At 37.5% G+C, this 20,542-nt stretch overlaps 1 protein-coding gene across 1 annotated transcript in view; it reads left to right on the top strand.

Moving 5' to 3' along the window:
* Positions 1-20,296, top strand: part of SLC25A12 (solute carrier family 25 member 12) — a 45,155-nt gene extending 24,859 nt beyond the window's left edge. The window contains exons 10-18 of the mRNA XM_038141756.1: positions 2,226-2,310; positions 2,778-2,936; positions 6,108-6,160; positions 6,361-6,441; positions 14,861-15,001; positions 16,345-16,483; positions 18,728-18,886; positions 19,075-19,165; positions 19,688-20,296. Coding sequence (XP_037997684.1) covers positions 2,226-2,310; positions 2,778-2,936; positions 6,108-6,160; positions 6,361-6,441; positions 14,861-15,001; positions 16,345-16,483; positions 18,728-18,886; positions 19,075-19,165; positions 19,688-19,877 — 1,098 coding nt within the window. The 3' untranslated portion in view covers positions 19,878-20,296. The remainder of the gene's footprint in view (positions 1-2,225; positions 2,311-2,777; positions 2,937-6,107; positions 6,161-6,360; positions 6,442-14,860; positions 15,002-16,344; positions 16,484-18,727; positions 18,887-19,074; positions 19,166-19,687) is intronic.
* Positions 20,297-20,542: the final 246 nt, after the last annotated feature.

Below are 20,542 nucleotides of genomic sequence, written 5' to 3'. Positions count from 1 at the left end.
TTACTTCACTTCCCAGAGCTGCCTTCTTAGCTTGACACTCTTTCAAAACGAGCTCACTGATGAAAGTTTCCCTCATCACTGGAACAGAATACACTCTTTTCATACTCTTGAAGTAGTACATTATATTTTCATCTTATTCTACATTGTGTGTTAAAACCAGAAAACAGAAAGCAAAATAATTTCATGTTATTTAGTTTTAAAGGAGCAGTCTTTTATTAGACCTTATCCTAAGCGAACAGTGAATTAAGTTTGTTGACAAAATGAAAGATATCCGTTCATGAAGAGGAAATATCTCAGTGTGGTCCAGCTGTCCCTGGGAAATGAAACCAATTCTGTAATCAGTTTATATGATTTAAAAATCCCTTTGTAAAGAAAAATCTAAATTTTTACATAAAATCACTCTGTATAGATTTGGTAGAAATGAAAATTAGCCTGCTTTCAACCATGTTTACTTTATTGTCAATTTTTTTCATTGTGTAAGATTTCTTTAAAGCTTAGCAGCTGAATATCCTATGGGGATGACAGCTACAGTAATTTTCTCTTTATAAATATTCATGATTTGAAAGCTATAGCATTAATTACATTCATTTACATATCCATCTGAACACACAAGTAAACTGAAAACTTTATGAACACTTATTTAATAATATAAAAGTGACATTTCCTTCAGAAAGAATTTGATTTTTAACATTCAGTGATGCATTCACTAAGATTAATGTCTAAATGCAATGATTGGATTTTGATGAGGACCGTGTGAAGCTTCGAGCAAAAAGAATAATCTTAAACCAGCTGAAAGGCAGCAGGTGTGCTAAGCTAGGAGAAAATGTCAGTGGAATGAAGAGCTAGTTCTGCTTCTAAGGCTTTTTGGAGTATAAGATTGCGTGTGTCTTTTATTTACGTGAATCAAAAGAAATATATCTGAATTTTATAATTTATTTTCATGGTTATTTTGATTTTGTTATCCTTTGGGGGTTTTGTGTGGTTTTGTTTTTTGTTTTTTTGGTTTTTTTTTAATAGGAAAGCATAGTGGTTTTACAATAATGAGGATATTCTTTGGATTTATTGCATCTATTGCTTGTAAAGGCAGTACATTATATTTATGCTTTTTTTTTTTTTTATGCCAGTCTGCATGTGCAATGTGTAATTTTGGTGCTACCTAGAATTTCTCTATTCTTCTCTGTTAAGCTATATTGTGGGGGAGGAGAGTGTCTTGTGAAGGGAAGTGGTTTATTCTGTGGAAAAAGGGTATCAAATATAATCCATGGTTTTTACAGGTAGTGATCTCATCTTGACCTCTTGGGCTCCTGTGCTGTGTTGTGTGTATACTGTGTAACACCTTGTGCAGTGTGGCAGGTTTTTGCACATCCAGTGCAACGCCAGCCCAGAGCAGCTGGTGCTGGGGCATGTGCTTCAGTGAGCTGAGCTACCTTGGCTGGGTAGCCTTGGAGGGGGAGCTGAGAAGTGTGTGTGTGGTAATCTTTCTGGAAATTCCTAATATGCAACAGTCTGGGCTCTGGGCATTCCAGCTGTCCTGGCAGGAGCACATCTGCTAACAGTACAGGGTACTTTTAGGAAAAACAGATTTGTGTTTGGAAAGTAGGCTTTAGTATCTGCTTTACTATGGAATTTAACAGTTAATATCTTGGCCCCTTAGCTAGCCCAAGAAAGTTATACGGCATAGTATCAGTTCTCTGATTGTCTTATTTATGTTTGGATGAAACTTTGGCCCATCTTATATATTTTATAGTGCAAGTTTGTGAACATGTCTTGTTAATCAGTTCAGTTACCTTGTTTCTAATGGCCATTTAATAACATAATTATGAGTCTCTGCAGATATTTTGTGTGCAGACAGTGTTATTTAGAATACTTAACACATTTATAATAGTGTATGTAATTGAAAGGATTGAGGTCAGCATTGCTGTGTAAATTAGCAACTGTGTGGAAAAGTCTTCTGTTTTGAAGATATGAACTCTCATGCTTGTGCTGTGCATTAATGGATATGTAATCTTAAAATATGTCCTTAAAATAGTAATTGCTTTTTCTTCTTCCTCCTGAACATAAAGCTACTAATTTTTATCAGATTTTTTTTGTATACCATTGTAAAAGCAACTCACAGATGCTTTTATCAGATTTTTTTTGTATACCATTGTAAAAGCAACTCACAGATGCTTTTGTTTTCCCGTGCAGATTTTCAAGCTTTTTTTATTTCTTTTTCCCTCACACAGCAATCTTTTGGAGAAATAGGCAGACCTATTTGGCTGCAGATAGCTGAGTCAGCTTACAGGTTCACTTTAGGCTCAGTTGCTGGAGGTGAGTAATATTTCTGCTTCCTGTTTCCAAGCTTGGGGTACTTTAACACTGTTTTGCCAGACTACTTGATCTCATCTAAGGGGGATGTCTTGGTTATATATGTGTAAAATCAGATGTTGAAACCATTTTGGTTGTGCTGTTCCCTTTCTTTTCCTTTCCTTCACTTGGATTCTAGAACCCCTCCACAATCCTTTGAAACTATGCCAGTAACAAGTTTCCTTAGTGGTAATTCAGATAGGTGTTCTTCATTCTGCACACCTTGTTTTATGTAACAGTGTAATCCATTCTCCTTGACACTTTTTTCCTAGACCTTCATTATTGTTCTTTCTTGCCTCCAACATACCAGAGGTTTTACCAGCTTATATATTCTTTGTGTTTAAATAAATGCTGTAGAAAATCATCACAGTAATTATAGACTATACCAACAATGATGTTGCAGAAATAATTCTCCAGATGCTTTCTTGCAGCTGTTGGTGCTACTGCAGTATATCCCATAGACCTGGTGAAAACTCGTATGCAGAATCAGCGCACCACAGGTTCAGTCGTAGGAGAGTTGATGTATAAAAACAGCTTTGACTGCTTTAAAAAGGTTTTGCGTTTTGAAGGCTTTTTTGGTCTTTACAGAGGTAAGTGAATTTAAAAAAAAAAAATCAAGTCAGTAATTTTCTGTCACCCTTTTTTTTATTTTAATACCTCAACAGCTAGTTTCCAAAGGGAAAATCAGAATACTTGATATCATGTCTAATTTTACTTTCATTTCTGAGTTCAGTATTTTTCTTCCATTGCACACCCTTCATCATAGACAATTGCTGGGGAAAACTGGGCTTTTTCTTCTTATTGTTAGTGATTTGTTCCTTGCTGCCTAAATAACTTAAAGACCTAATTTTTGTGGTGTAAGTGTTGAGGATATAATTGTAGTCTCACAAACTGAGGATTGCAACTTTTGGCTGGGGTCAGACATCAGGAGCAAAGTAGCATCTGAGGAATAAAGACTGGTTTTGTAGCAAATATTTTTTTTAGGAGACAAAAGACAGTAACTTGGAAATGTATCTGTAAACTGGATGCAAGATCTTATGCCTCATACTTTTGCAGGTATTTGGACTTGTTTTATAATTTTATCTTGTGAACAGAACTTGCATTCTGCTGTTGAATTATGTTGCTCTGTTTTACTTTAAAATATCATCAGTGAAACTCAGAAAATTGTAATTTTGAAAAAGAGTAAAACTCTAAGATACAGGTTAAGAATTCAGCTTTTTATCGATTACACTGGGTTTTAATCACTTTGGTAAGTGATTTACATACAGGGTACATGCTTGCCAGCCTTCTGAGTAGATACTTCGTTGAATTCTCTATTTTTAATTCTAATTTCCCATAACTTTAGGAAGTTCACAGTTTTCATAAGGATCAGCAAAGTATTTATTAATTGGTGCACCTGGTTCTTTAGCTGCAGCAAACTCACGTGGTGGCTACAGCATTTTGTTCTGCTTTGTGATGTGTTCTGGCAGTACAGACGCTGGGCAGTGTCCTTTATGGACAGCATCTAAGAAGTTTTTACATGTGAAAGTCTGTGTGTTCTGGCTAAAGAGTGTTTTGTGGTCTTACAGGATTTTGCTCTGCAAGTAAGTAAGGAAAGGAATAGGTTGGTGCAAAGTTAATGAAATAGCTGTAGTCTGTGTAAATTATGTCTTACTGGTAAATTGTTTTCTTTTTTTGATGTTAAATCTTTCCTAAAATAAATACTTGAGTTACATCTATGAGACTGATTCTTCAGTGCTGTTCTACAGTACTGTTTTCTTTCTCTTGCCCCCCCACTCTATTTTTGCACAGCAGCATTTGAAATAACCTGTTACTTTATTTTTGTTTCTGCTCAACTCAAGCACTTTGAAATCAAGGATGGGTCCATTGATGAGTTAAAAGCAGGGTTCTACACTTGAAAAAAATATTCTTCTTTGAAAGAATGTCAGTTTGCTGAAGTTTTTAATAGCCTGTTTAATAATTGTTTTTAAGATTGTTTGGGATAAGAAGTTCATGTAGTTGTTTTGACACTGTTACAGTTAATGGTCAGCATGTTGCTAAGATTTGGACTCAGAGATTTAGATGGTCTGTTGGAAGTATGTTAAACTAAACAGTAGAAACACTTATGGAGTTGCTGTGGGTCTGTTACTGGGTTCTTGTGTTCCTGAGCTGGATTATCCTAATTGCTTTGTAATATAACAATACATCTATACCATAATATAATGGTACAATTGTTTCCTGCAGTTCAAAAAATAGAACTGAACACAAACTGGAAATGTTATAATTCTAAATAAAAACTTACGATTTTTGGTCAAGAAAATAAAGACATTTTTAAGTCTTGGCATCCAACTTCAGAATTAATAAAGTTTCTTCTCAGGTCCCTTACTAGCCCATGCTGTGTCCCAGGTTCTGTGGCACACCAAATGTGTGTGCCCAGTGGGTTCAGGTACATAAAAAAAGGAAGTGGGGGCATTGTCTTGCAGTGTTTTGTCTGGTGGTTTTGGTTTTTTTAAGCATAGGCATTGTAGAACTGGATTGTCTTTTCACAGTAGATTGGAAATTCAGGCTGGGAGGGCACCATTTCTTTCTGTTACTGTCAACCTTTCTTTGTGTTTAATAGCTACCTTTCCTCAGCATATTAAGTCTGTAAATCGCACAGAAAGTACTGTGTTGGAAGAACACACTACACTGCTTATATTAACTGCTGCACTTTCTATTAAGGCACCTTTGTTCTGAGCTTCCTTTTAAGGAAGTAGCAAAAAAATTCTGTAGAATGAGCACTTCTGTGAATTTTGAATTTTTAGCTATGATTTCTCTCTACTTAACAAATAACAAATAGTGGAAGGTGGCATTGATGCAGTTTTGTTGCTGTGGGGTTTTTTGTTAGTTAACTGGCAAACAGTTTTGACAAAACGATATTCCATAACCATGGAATAACATTAGGGAGTGACCATATCCGATAAAAACAACTTCCAGTTTTATGATCTATACCTATGCCAAAACGACTGTGAAGAAAATGGGTTTAAAAATAACAGATGCTGTTATAATGTGTTGTGTTTGGAAGTTAAGACTGCCATCTACTGATTTTTTTCTTAAACCTATTAGTTCCTAGAAAAGTGCATGTGTGTTTTTCAAATGACAGTTCATTTTCATGGTAGCTGTTTTCTAGGAGCAAGGGCCTTGCCAAAATCAGTTTCTGTCCACTAATCCCTCCTCTTAGTAAGATTAAAAAATGCTCATTAGTTATAGGGTTTAAAGAAGTTCATGCTACCATGTTGAACTGAACAAAAGAAAATCCGTCTTACCCTTAGTTGACTCGAGTCTTCAGAAAACTCAGGTTAGTGAGTCAAATAGAAGTGATAATTTATCATAGTCATGTGTCTATCTCATAATTACTGTACCATTTTAAAAAGTGATTGGAAGCTTTATGGGAAGATGATGCTAAGGGGCAAAAAAGTCAAACAAACTCTTACGTAGTAAACATATCCAAGGTTTATGTTTGGTCCTTAAACTTTTTTCCTTCTGTACAACAGCAGCATCAGGCATGACTCAGTTGAGGAAGGCAGATCTGGTCACACATTTCATTATAATTTTCAACAGAACTTGTAATATGAAATTATATTGGTATGACTATGCAGTGCTCTAGCAGCATCCCATACCTAAAAGCCATCCACCTCAAAGGATATTCCCTGTGCAGAAAGGCATTTCTGTGCAGCACTGATAAAATACTATTTTCTCTATTAGGAAGATAATGTTGCCTTATGATGTCTTTGTTTCTATAGGCTTGTTACCACAGCTGATAGGTGTTGCTCCAGAAAAGGCTATTAAGCTAACTGTACGTATCTTTTTTTTTTTTTTTCTTTCCTCCCTGGCATCCTTTTGTTTGTTAACATGCACAGGATTTATTTCCTAAAATGTGTGAGAGATGACCACTTACAAGCATTCTAACATATATGGCTACAGATTAACTTGATATATATTAATAAGGAAGAAAAATAACTTAAAATAGTGTGTAATGTATTGTATCTTTATTAGGTTAATGACTTTGTCAGAGACAAATTTACCAAGAAAGATGGTTCCATTCCATTGCCTGCAGAGATCCTTGCTGGAGGCTGTGTAAGTATCTGTCCTGGATTCCTAGGAAAAATTGATTCTCAGTCATGTCCAGAATAGTTGGAATGACAGTTAATGGGTGTGCTTTGTCGATTTGAGCAGGAGTGCTCTTTTTTCTCCCACTCACAAGAACTAAAAAAAGTACTGTTTCTGTTTGGAAAGCTTAGCGTGCTTCTGAATTAAGTTCTCTTGGAACAATGTGCTTAGGCAACTTGTTTTGGCCCAGTTTGTAACTTTCAGTTTCAGCAGTGGTTTCATTCACAAAGTCCAAAGAAGAGGGTGCTCTGTTCTCCCTTTCCGTATGTTCTTCTGGGCTGCCAGTCATCATTAGTTTGGAAAGATACAGGTACTCCTTGAGAGTGGATTATAGGCATGATTCAATTTCCTTCAGGGCAGGGATGGAGATGTCTAAAATGGTTTAAGGAAATCTAATTCTTGCTGAAGATTTTAAGAAGGAAAAGAAATACACTCTTCAACTTTCGGTATGTGAAATTTTTACTGCTGTGAAAAGATGGAAAAAATGAACAATATAGCCTTACCTTTCATGTAACATGTATAAGTGAATTGTATGTTTAAATAACTTTGTCTAAAATGCAGCTGTGTTACTCCAGATGCAAATTACATTCCTCATCCAAATACAGTTAAAAAACAAATCATGTTTTTGTTGAAATTGAGGGCTATAATCCAGTGGATGTTTTAGCAATCTGTAAGTGGTTTGAATTGATATTGATGCTGGATTTCTTTTGGTTTTGCACGTTGGCTAATTTCATTTGTGGGATTCCCTGACAGTTGTTAACCCTATAATATGTTTAAGGCTTGAGTTGGGTTTCTTTTGTAGCAGAGAACACTAATGACTTCCAGTTGAGTAGGCTGACAGGCTGGTATAAAACCTCCTTGGCTTACAACAAAACCTGGGGCAGAAAGGTTGTTGACCTCTGCAAACTTTTAATTCAAAGAAACAGCCCTGAAGGGAGACTGCTTATAGTTCTGCCTGATTGAATTTGGCAGCCTGGTACATGCTTGAGTCTTCACCTGTCAGTGTACAAAGTTTATTTTCTGAGAAATGTGAGAAAGCAGCTCTAATGCGTAGCTGGCGGAAGACTAACCTTTTTCTGGAAAGCTCAGTAACACAGAAAGCAAATACAGGTCATCTGTAATAGCAGAGAATAGAATTCATTTGTGTTTGTGTTGTGCTCAAATTCATAATTAATTAAGTCAAACCTCTGATAATGAATTTTATTATTTTACATTATTTTTTACTGAAATATATAATACTAAATTCAATGTATATTAGAGCCTTTTTCACTTGCTAGGTACTCCTTTTTCAAAATTACTTCATTGTCTTACTGTAGTGAACATGCAAAAATTGGGGAGAAATTGAGTTTCAGATAAGCTTTCAGAGATTTGGGTGTTTTTTTGAAGATGACCAGATTTGTAGTCTGTCCGAACACAACACCTTCTAGCTGACTGTCTGAGCTGGTATTTTCATCCCCTTTTCAAGATAATATTAATCTCACTCAATCCGGGAGAATTTTAAACAAAATTGTAGAACTGTTGGTCACAGTTCAGCAACCGGAAGGGTGTTTTTTATAGCTCCCTCTGGATCATCTGATATCTTACCAGCTGAAGAATTTTTTGTCTCTGCTGCTGCTTAGTTCAATTTTAGCAATTCCACTTCTTCCTAGATAGCAGAATCTTTGTTAGCAAGCCTATAAGGTTAAGAGTCTGAAAGTTCCAGTTGGCTAAAGCAGGGGCAATTGGACACTGGTCTCTCTTTTTTTCGTCCTCAGACCTTTTCGTTCTCATTTTGACAGCTCTTTTCTGTGTTGACTTGCTTGGAAGTAATGTTGGTCATCACACTTCTGTTGTTGTTTTGTTCTGTTTTTCTACAAAATATTGTGGGGCCCAACCAACAATTCCGTCCAAGGAGGGGCCACAAGTAAGCTTAGTCCACTTCCTTGCAGGGACACAAAAGGCTTTGTGTTTGGGTGATGCTACCTTTCATTTTTCCTTTATTCTCTTCTTTCTCTCTCTGTTAGTACAAAATGATGGGTTAATGTGGGAATGTTTGGATTTTATATGTGCCAAAATTATTTTCAGCATTTAGATTTGAGTAACTCGGGTTTTGGTGGCTTTTTGTTATTGTTTGTTACTTAAAACACTTAAGTATTTTGCTAATAGTGTACTATAAATATAGGCTAAAATAAAACCATATTTTTTAACCTTGTCATAATATCAGAAGAAATAGCATTATGCCCACATGTAGTTCTCAGAGATGGACTTACTACTGTCTCTGACCTTCACTTACCTGTGTTTACTGTTGAACTATCTCCTCGTGAACAGGAATAATGCAGTTTTGGATCATGTCTGGTATGGAACTGCTGGAGGATGAGCAAGATGAGCAAGGCATATTTTCAGCCATTTTACAGAGCTTACAGCAGAGACCTTTCATACTTTTAAAAGCCTTCCCTCTTGCAAGATATACAAAAGCACATTGTGCATGCCACAGTCCTCAAACAGCCATCAAAAGAATTCTTGTGAGGAGGTGGAGGCAGCTTGGGAAAGGTTCCAGCAGACGTGGCAAACTCTCCTCTCTGGATGGCAGTGCTGTACCAAAGCTTATTATGTGTGGTGTCACAGTCTTCTAAGACCCACACGTAAGGACAGGTGGAACCTTTGACATTAAGACACTGTGGCTCAGGAGACCCTGTGTAGGTTGGTCAGTATCCTCAGCTCTGGAGTATCTGGCAGCAGTGCTGTACTGTCCAGCAAAGGGGCCACTCACAGGCACGTCCCTCCTCCAGAAATGCTGACACTGAGAGGCTGAATCGCTTTGGCCAAAATCTTACTTCTCGGGCTCCAGTCATTCTCAGCTTCTGTCAGCTCGTGGAGTAAAGCGGCCTTGGCAGTAAGGAGAAACACTGTCATTCTCACAGCGGTTAGCAAAGACTTCCACCCAGGCAGTGCCTGTTCGTGTGGTCAGCTGCCTGTCTGTTGTCTTTCCTTCCTCACTGCAGGGCAGGGACCTCCCGCAGGCAGCCCGTGCCCTATGCTCCTTTAAACCTTCCTGCTGCTGCTGGGCAGTGTAAATGTCACTGGGAAGTGCAGGGTCTGCTCTGTCAGAGCCCAAATATTCCCAGCTGCTCTCAAGCTGTGGCTGTATTTGAAAACTGCGGAGCAGCTACGTCGGGCAGCTCAGTTACAGCAGGCAGGTCGTACCTGTCAATGAAAGGGCTCTTGTCCCTGATGGATGAAACTGATATCCCATCTTCCTACCTGCCTGAAGTGTGCTGCTTTGTTAATCATTAACAGCACTATCCGTATTTACACACGTTCAGAGCAAACAATTTCTTTCCCTACTGTTACTGTAATTAATTGAATTACATTCCGTTGTAATTCAGTGATTAACTTGCATTCCTGAAGTTTTCAGCTAGCATTAGCTTTGAGTTGCAGGCAGACTGAGTGAGGCTTTGGCGATGCTTTCCTCTATCCCAACAGAGGCTTGGGAAGCAGAGAGCACATGCCTGATATGGAAGTGCTTCCCAGAGGAGCTTACATGCCTGGCACATGTGAGTACATGGTGAAGGGCAAGGTGCTCTAGGGAGCTGCTCTTCCTCGCTTGGGAAGCAGTGCTGAAGCAGACACCTAATGCTGTGTAAATGATTCTTGGTTACTGTTACAGTACATAAAGATACTGTGATTTTAGGCTATAATTCCTATGAGCTATGTGGGAATAAATAGATTCTTCCCATGCTGTGCGTGGTGCTTAACATTTTAAATGGATGAATTGTGTTTCATCAGAAAGATGTTTTTGCTTTATGCTGTAGGAAGAAAGATGATTTGGGGTGCCAGGCAGAAAGGGTCTTGAGAACCTTTGGAGACATAGGCAATGCATCTGTTGATAATTAGAGGTTGGGATGTGTGTATGTGTGTTTGTGTTTGCACACACAGACATTCAAATTTACCACTGATTTTGGAGTTTTAATAAACATTAAGTCTAAGATTCAGTCTAAGTATTTTTGGTATACTTGTAAGAAATAATTTTCATACGTATTTATGCACATATATATATATATATATATATATATATATATATATATATATATACACACACACACACACAAAAATGCATGTAGGTGTATTGTAGGTGTATCAGGCAAAAAGGAATGTGTCAAATATTTAGTTTGGAAGAAATCATGTAAAATGTTAATGGTTTTGTTTAACAAGAACAAAAATACAGAATTGCAGACTGCTTTTCCTTCAAAACCCTGAAGATACGTTACTTCTTTTATTATACTTTAAAAAATAAAGTTAGAGGCATAATTAAACTTTACTACTTTATCTTGATTCCTGTTGTGGACATTTAAAATAGGGGAGAAAATGATTGTTTAATAAAAGAGACAGTGAGCTCCCTCTAGGTTCATGAACCATGTCAGCTTTGCCTAGAGAATAAAAAGCAAGTTCTTTTGATGTTTTTAAACAAGACTGTTTTAAGTAACGTCTTATTTTAGCTGCTTCTGTGGGACATAGTTGTGGTCCAGGATGTGGTGTTTTCTAAAAGGAAGGAAGGAAGGGCTTGAAGTAGGCCTCTCCCCTTTGGAGCATATGCCTCTCGGGTGGAATTGGAAAGGGCAAGAGGTCTCATGTTGCAGGGTCATTTGTGTATTTCCTTCAGCCTTTGGCATGTCATGGGGCGTTTGCTGTGGGATCTCAAACTACATCTTTTCTCTCATAACCTTTGCTGTCAGATTTAGTTCCTTTATTTGCTCCTTGTAGAGTTATTTTACATGACATTAAGGTTAAGTAGAAGCTTTTATTACTGGTATTTTTGATGTGTATGAATAACCTCCATTCAGAAACAAATTTGTCAACCTTTTTTAAAGTGTCTGTTGCAATTTATGTGTGAAGCGAGGATTTATGAGAGAGCAATCTAGATTTACTGCACCATCTCCAAAAGCAATTCAGGGAGTGCAATGTATACCTCTGTGTGCATATAACTTGCACATGTATTTAACATACAGAGCTGACAGCTGAAGTAAGAGACTTTGAAAAAGAATGATGCTGATTGCTAATGATTTGCACAGGAGCGTGGAGATTTGTACTGCAAACCTACATCATGCTTCCAGTTCATTTTTATTTGGAGATCCTTTGTGTCATTCTCTCTGCATCCTTTTCTGCAGAGTGCTCTTCTCGTCCCCAAGGCAGCACTCTTCTCTGCCTCACAGGTTCTTTGTCACATAGATAGCCACCTTTTACTTAAATAGAAAACATAGACAAACTAAACAACCACCCTTGGGTTCATTCTTTAAAAAATCCACAGTGAAAATGGGAGTTTTCTTGTTTTCTTGTTACATGTTCTGTATTAAAGTCAAAGCTTGTCCTGTCTGTGCTTGTGATGTGTTGAGGGTCCTCACTCATGTGTGCCACTCCACTGAGTGCAGTGCTCCTCTTTGTGTGAATCAAGTCCCTGCTGGGCAGAAAAGTTTGCCAAACTCCAAGTAAAACAGCCGAAGTCAAGGCTTGGATAGAAGGACATGCTGCTAATAGGGGCCATTTAACTGACTGTCTAGGCAGTTACAGCTCTTTTTGAGAAAGCTGCCTGTTGAGAAGTCTGTCAGCACTGTTAATGCTCAATGTTCAAAGTGTTGAGGTAATTAAAGAGCTTTTCAGTGGGTTTTCTACTGATAATGTAAGTGTAGTGTTTTCCTTGTATTTTATTTTGCTCAATAACCTGACCACCAAATCATCTTCCAATACAGATGGAGTACATAATTCCATTTTTCCTAGATAGAATTTGTAACATTGTATTTCTAATTAGTGTTGCTGCTAGATTATTAAAAGGTATTGTGTTCAGTGTGTTTTGCTTTCTGTATCAAAGAGGGCTATGGCTGATTTTAACAGAAAGGTAGGCACCTGTGCACCTAGGAGAGGAAAATGTTAATTACAGGAAGATTGAATTCAGGTTAGAAAATAGAAGTATTTACAAATTGGCCTATTTGTGCTTCTGTGGTGGGTGTTGGGCAAATAGAACAGTTATTTTGGCTGCTCTGCAGGGTGTGCTAATTTTTAACATTAAAAATAAAAAATGGAATTTCACATATACATGTAAACAAATAATACATATTTAATAGGCAGGTAGCTGGTATTTGTCTAGAAGGAGTGAATTTCTAGCTTAGTGTTGCAGTCTAAAGTTACTTTTTTTTGTGTGGTCCATTGTATTACGTAGCCAGAACGCGCTGCTTAACATTTTATCTACCAAAATTATTTTTTAAAAGATACGGGCAAATGGTAAACATTTGAAATTGGTTTTATGCTTAATGCAATACAAACAAAAAAAGGTTAACAGAATTTCCCAGATGCAAATTTTATAAATGTTATTTAGGTTGGAACTTTGTTTAGCAAGACAGCCATTTCAGCTTGCATGCATAGGTGTGTATGAACTGGAAAAGGTGAGATAAGAAGTAAAAACAGTCTAAAGAATGCCTTTGGACATATGAATGGTGTCAGATAACTGAGTAAACAAAGTGCAGTAATTCCAAAGAACATAGAAGATGGGAAACACTTTGGCTTTTCTGGGAGTTCTTGTGATCTTCCTGATGATTTCAACAAATGTCCACAACAACATAGGCTTTGATTGGCTTTCAGAGAGGTAAAGAAGTGAGGGAATAAAATTAAGATTAACTGTATAGACTGATTATTTGAGTGGGGAGTGTTAAAGACAGTAATTGCGACAATGGAAATAATCAAAAGCAGCAGTTATTTCCCACCGTTTTGGTCAAGGTGCTTCAGCAAAGCTGTTGCAGTGATGATTTTCAGTGTCAATATTGAGTGAAGTGAAGTAATAACCAGAGTTTGCAGTAAAAGGCTGTCAGTCCTCAGTAAAGGCTCAGTGAAGTATGGGATGCTTGGTCAGTGAAGGCGTTGATGCTTCTTGCCCCAGCCCATAGATACTGCTGAAGTGCTGGCTCATTCTCAGTAAGAGCTGATGAGGGTTGCGATGCTCTTTTGTCTCTAGGCTGGAATAACTCAGATTGCCAGCTTCTAAACTGTGCATCGGGGCTAATCTCAAATGTATTCTGCCTGCTGCTGCAGAGAGGAAGATTGTGCTATATGCAGAAATGATTAGTGTTCATCAGTTGTCAGTCAATTAGCAGAGAACACCATGCAGGTTCTTCAGGAGCTGCTGTATCAGACTGTTGACTTTACTTCACCACGGCCCTGTGTGCACAACCCTCTCCCAACCCAGCATCACAAAAAGAGTTTATTGCTTGGGCAATTTAGAAGTGGTAAAAAGTTTTAACTGCAGATGTTCTGCATCTGTTTACTTCACTAAAATTTGGTGTGTTGGAGGAATCAATCAGAATTAAGAGGAGCTTTTCTATTGTGCAAGAAGTGCTTTTTAGAGTTTGCTGTATTCAAGTGGTTATATGCCACAATTTTTAAGGAACTGGGTTTAATTTTTAAATTAAAAAAGGTGGCTTAGGAGGAGGGGAGCATAACAAGCTTAGTAAAATGTAGCTGGATTGTGATGAACCACAAACTTCTGCAGAAGTGAATGGTAGTACCTACAGCAAACCAGGAAGAAATCTAAACATGTCATTCTAAACAGGTTTAAAAACTCTGAAACCGAGCTGCCAGATTAAATCTCTCTCAAACCTGGGACACAGTTCTTTGAAAGTCTTTGGCTAAGTGCAGAGTCAGAAGCAGCTTCGCAGCACTACTGCAAGGAAGTTTGCAAGACAGTCCTTCAACACTCCCAACAGTATTTCCTGCAAGTAAAATCTGTCATGCCCAGATCAAAGATATGACTCCTGTTTCTATCTGGTATCATATTTTGAAATGTTAGTCTTCCTATTTAAATTTTATATTTTGTTTCCACTTAGGGCTATTACAGGCTGCTAAACAAAACTCCAAACACCTTTTCTAATAATTTAAAATTACACTGTTAAATGCAAATTTACATTTTAAACAGCATCACTTCTAAATGCAAATAGCATGTCTACACATTGATGATGGATTATTATTGAATAAACATAAGGTCTTCTTTAAGTGTATTTGATGCTCTAGTAGCACCAATGTAATGATTATTTTAGTTTAGTATTTCCTGTAATATCTGATAGACTTTTAAACACAGCAGACTTCTAGAAAGTGATGTCAAGGAGAAAAGCAGAGACGAACTGAATTAATTCACCTCAGGGAGCTATAAAAATATATATGTAAAAATCTATTTTTACAAACCCATGATTTCTGATCCAGGTCTTTGGACTTCTAGACAGGTGCTTTATTAAATCTCCCTCATATTTTTACATGAGAATATCAGCCAATGCAGTGAGAAGTGAAGGCACTCATCACCTTGCAAAAGTCAGTATGTAACCACATGCTCTAGTAACGCAATTTACTTTCTTTTTCCTTGGCTTTGCAGGCAGGAGGTTCCCAGGTCATCTTCACTAATCCTCTGGAGATTGTAAAGATTCGGTTGCAGGTAGCAGGAGAAATTACTACAGGACCCAGAGTCAGTGCCCTCTCCGTTATAAAAGATTTAGGCTTTCTTGGTCTTTATAAGGTATGTACTTCGGCTTTGAGTGCCTTCATCATTTTATGCTAAACTTCTATACTGTTGAAACAAAAACTGTTAAAAACAAAGACATCTTTTGAATTTAAAACCAATCTCTTCCTGCAGGGCAGCCCCACAGTGGAAAACTGAAGAAAACTCACTTCTATATTAATGGCAGTGGGATACAAAAAATACTCCCCCATTCTGTCCTTTGGGCTTTTATGCCAAGCTGCAGGGAGTCCTGTATTGCAGACCTGCTGGCTTCTGGCACTGCTCATTTCATTTGCTGGGGTTTTATGAAAAGTTTCTTTAGCTTTCCCTGTGCATTTTTCTTATATTTATTTTGAATCTCTGTATCTCTATTGTTATCTTTGCAGCAGGATATTCTCTTTGTCTTAATAATTTGATGGCAGTGAAACAGTAGTGAAGTTTAGTAGGATTCAGATTTTTAAGAAGTTAAGTGGTGGGATTTGTCAATAAATTCCACTGAAAAAAGCCTGTTCTGTATGGTACTTCAGCAAAATGCCAGTCAACAGATTCCTTCCCTGCAGGTATACTTACTGCCATCATTACAGATCAGGTGTAATGGAGCAGAAGCTATTAGTTTCCTTAAACAAGGAAGAGTGTTTCTTCCTGTATCTTCTGCCAGTGCAAGGGGTAATACGTAAATTCAGCAGTTATATTAGCCGTGCACTTACAAAACATTGCTTTATATGATTTGCCCATAGACCTGCAATAATACTATAAAAATGTGCACATTTACTTTTAGAGCTGAAGATTTTGTTTTGTATTTGGTAGATGAGATTCATGACCATTGTGTTTCCATATTAAACTGCAGCCAAATTGCAGTGTTTTTTCTCTTTTTGCTAATCTTCCAGTGCAGCTTCTTTGGTCAAACAGATCATGATCCATGTGAGGTCTTACAGTGCTCACTGATATTTTAGTAGTGCTTTTGTGTTTGGTAGAATAAAGGCTGGCAGGGACTGGTCTTGCTGCTTCCCTAGTTGTCAGAAAGACAGAAGGACTGATCTCTGTCACTTCTTTCACTGCCTTTGGACACATAGTGTGTAAAAGGTATTTATCCTACGTACTGATGTCAGGATTGATGTCATGTATAACTTACCAAAATTATACACGAACCTTGAATTTTCCTCATTCCAGACACTTAGTTTAGATATGCTTTATTCTTATTTTCAAGTTCCCTTTATCATCTGTTTCCTGAGACATTTTATTTTCTGTGTTACGTGTGATCAAATGAGTTTGTACTTCCAGGGCTCAGGCTGCTTGCTGGATATCAATTTTAGCCTTATTTACAGAATTTATTTGTATTATGTCTCCTTTCTCTGTGTCAGGGTGCCAAAGCATGTTTCCTCAGAGACATTCCCTTTTCTGCAATCTACTTTCCGGTTTATGCTCATAGTAAACTGATGTTTGCTGATGAAAGTGGCCATGTGGGAGGGCTTAATCTCCTTGCAGCTGGAGCCATTGCAGGTAATTTTGTAGAATGTTTCCTAAAAGGAATTTTCTTTTCTTTTAGTGGGTAATATTTAATATTCATTCAGTAGCCCCATATAAAGGAAGGGTACTGTACCATTGTATCTGATTTAATCTAAATTTGATCACTGTTATCCTTAGTGGGAGGCGATGTAATTTTGATGAGAGCTAATTACATTTGCATAATGTGGATAAACAGCGTAATGCAGCTCAGCAACTTGTAGTCAAATTTGATCTGTCTGTCTCAATGGGGTTTTACTTGTTACTGAGCTCTCAGAGTTGAAGGCTAATTTGAATCTTTGATGAACATAAAATGAGAGATCATAAGAGCTAAGAAGAAAATGACTTACCTAGGTTTGGATTGTGGAATAACTGAAAAGAAACTTTGTTCTAATGTAATTGCTGAAAATACGGCATTAGTTTGTAAAGAAGCTGAAGTACCATACTCTGAAGTCTTTTACAGCATCTCAAACAAGTTTAGTACAAAGACAATATGCAGCTGTGATAAAAAGCTTTTACTAAAGGCAAGGGGTATAAAAATAGTAGATGTAGGAACTATAGTGGTGGATATTTAAACATGCAGATGGAGATGGCCAGATTCTGCACTGCCAAGGACGAGCTCAGCAGATGAAAACCAGGTATCTGCACGCAGCCTTGCAACTGTGAATGATTCAGTGTCAGAATCTGCAGTTCAGAAACACCACTGGGCTGAGTGAGACCCTTTGCTGCTTGTTACAGTTGTAAGGAATCACTGTATAGATACGTACATCAGTTGTGAGTGCCTGTGTGTGAATAGCAGTTTCCCATGTTGGGCTTGGCACACAGGTTTGGCAGCACCGTCTCTGTGCCAGTTGGTGTGTTCCTCGTGCCGAAGGGAGGGGAGACCCCCTAGGAAACATCTCATAGATTTGTAGCCCTGTTCACTCTTTAGTATTGCAGAGCTGCCAGAAATGGAAAATTATTTAGCTTATACACATACAATACTTATATATATGATTAATTTTTATCTCCTATAAGACTTTTTAGACTGCAGACTTCAGTTTCTCTTTGTTTCATTAGTGTTTCTGTATTGCTCATACTGAGGGATAAAGCCTATTAAAGATGTATGTAAATTTCATAGGCCTAGTTTTATAGCAAGTATAGGAATCTGCCTCTCTGAATTGCAAATGTCACATTCTCAATTGCTCACTCAATCCTGGTTACACGTGCGCAGCAGGCAAGAATACAGTCTGAAGGGATCTGCCTGTCAGGAAAATCTGCATATGATTGCTGTCTGTGTGTGCTTGCAGGCCTAACTGCAGGGCTCTGTTTTTGTTTAAAACCTCCTGGATTGGTCAGTGACACTTCACAGTTTATCATCACCTATGCAATCAGTTACTTGTTAACATTTTTAATTCATTGTTAACCAGTTGTTAAAGTTTAACAGAAGTCAAAACAATTTCATGATTTCAAGTCAGAAGATGGTTCCTCTTTTTAGGGGGATTAAGTTTTTACAGTATTTAGAAGTATTCAGAAATATCTCAGATAACACAGTTCTATACTGTGGAGTACATTTCTGAAAACTTTCTCCTTTCCTTTGACTAGAAAGCCCAGAGTGGTGCCTTGGAACTGGAGATTTGTTCTTCCATCACTGTTGGCTAATATCACGCTGTTGGTACTAAGCAGACTTGTAAAACACCTTCATTGTCCTCAGTCTTTTTATGGCTTGCCTACTGAAGTAAGCAGCATCTATTCTCCTACAGAACAGTCCAAACAGCAGTTTAGACATATTCCTATAGAATAGGGGCTTTAAGCAGTAGTTTTTCTCATCAACACCTTTAACAAATGGAGGAATAGGATTCAATTTCCAAATCAATAATCTGTGTAATTTGCAAAATATTGTAGAGTATAAACAAATACAGTAAATTTGCACAACTAATTTTTATACATTACATATGTATAGCCAATTTTATCTAGTTTCAAACTACTGCTACAGCCAGACCACTAGAAGATGCTGAGAATGGGTTTTGATAGTTTATTTCCTTTACTAACAGTTTCAGCCTTTAAATTTAGAAGAAAGTCAGAATGATTATCTCAGGCACAACAGTTTATATGAGTATCAAGAGTAAGAACCTGCAGGTTTTTGTAATGTCTAGCCCTTGTAAAAAATATGAAAGTTTGCACTTATATTTTTCACATGTAAGTGTTTCATCTTTTACAAGATCCTTTGTGGAAATTAAATGTGGTTTTCTCTTCTGAAAGGTGTGCCTGCTGCTTCTTTGGTAACCCCTGCTGATGTCATCAAGACAAGACTGCAAGTGGCAGCTCGCGCTGGTCAGACAACATACAGTGGAGTTATTGACTGCTTCAGAAAGATTCTAAGGGAAGAAGGCCCTTCAGCTTTGTGGAAGGGAGCTGGAGGTGAGAAAAAAAATTAATCAGGCTGACCCCAAATCTGCATTTTAGCACTTGCTTTGTTAAGGACTCCAATCAGAGCATTATTTCCAAGGTCTGATTGTGAAAAACATAACACCTTGTTAAAAATGTTTAGCTTCTCTCCCGAGGAATTGTTTTATTTGTTTAACACTATGATTTGTAATATTTAACAGCTCGTGTGTTCAGATCTTCACCCCAGTTTGGTGTTACTTTGGTCACTTACGAGCTTCTGCAGAGATGGTTGTATGTTGATTTTGGAGGCCTGTAAGTCAAGTATTTACTATTTAGCTTGCAAAAAACAACTGCCATATATAAAGAAAAAAACCCAAACTTCTTCATGCATAGGACCCATTAGAACTTGTTGACTTTGAGCACCTGTACTTAAAATTGCAGCATGTTAAAAAATCGCCCCATCCTTATATAATTGAGGGAAACTTGCATGCCAGTTCTAAACAGATGAGGAGATAAAGAGCCATTTAATATTTATTTCAGTACACTAATCTGTATTTTCATTGTAGCAAGATAGTTTTGTCCATTTTCCTCATAACACTGGAAGCTAAAAGAATTTACAAAAGTACCCGTAAAAATGTATTTGGTTTGATTTAAAATTAAGTAGTGGTCTGACCTCATTCACCTCGCCATAGCAGTCAATTAATCAAGGTCAGCTTTAACAGTCTTCCATATTCAGACAAAAGACTCAAGTATTTAAGCTTGAATAAGTCTACTTAAAGTCCTTTCTTATGAAATCTAGACTAACAAAATGACCTTTTTTCTTTGTTCAAACAGCAAACCCGCTGGATCAGAATCTACCCCAAAAACACGAATTTCAGATCTTCCTCCTGTTAACCCTGCACATATAGGAGGATACAGACTTGCTACAGCTACATTTGCTGGTATAGAAAATAAATTTGGTTTATATCTTCCAAAGTTTCGAGCTCCTGCCACCACCTCAGCTCAAGCACACGGTAGCAGCTGAGTCCTGAAAAGATGTTTCAAATGAACAAAGTGATGCAGTGGAAAGAGTTCACAAGAGTACTGCTGTATTATTTTCCAGTCAGCTGCATGTGTTCTAGCTGAACTAAGCTTGCAAATATAATTGCTTCTTTCAAATATTCATACATACCTGCATTTATTTATTTACACACAAGGAACTGATTGAAGCTGTGGTTCTCTGCCTTGTTTTAACCAGTGGCATGAAGCTGTAGCCTAGACTTTGCCTTGCACACCTTGCATTTAATGTTACTGTACATATTGTACATCTTTGTACAGAGACATCAGGGCATCTATACACGTACATTTATATAATGGGTATTGCAGTTCAAAATAGTTTGAAATGTACAGATGTTTTGAAGGTGTTTTGTTAACAATCGTGACAATAAAATGTTTAAAAATGCTTGCGTCAGTTCGCTTCTTTGAATTTACAGGAAGTTGTCTGTTACGATTGTTTTTCCCTCCACAGAGGAAATGTGAAGATCAGATGCACCCATTTAATGAATGGACAGGACAGGACAGAGCTCTGCAGGCATGCTCTTTGTGCTAGTTACAGCAAAGGAATTGAAATGCAATGTGCTGGCTTGTAAGTGTTAGAGAACACAATAATTAGATGAGCACATGCAGTATTTATTTTGCAGAACTACTTTG

This window comes from Motacilla alba, chromosome 7 (genome assembly GCF_015832195.1).
Source record: "Motacilla alba alba isolate MOTALB_02 chromosome 7, Motacilla_alba_V1.0_pri, whole genome shotgun sequence".
Classification (NCBI taxonomy): Eukaryota; Metazoa; Chordata; class Aves; order Passeriformes; family Motacillidae; genus Motacilla; species Motacilla alba.
The sequence above is the reverse complement of the archived record's forward strand: the minus strand, read 5'-3'. Positions and strand labels throughout refer to the sequence as shown.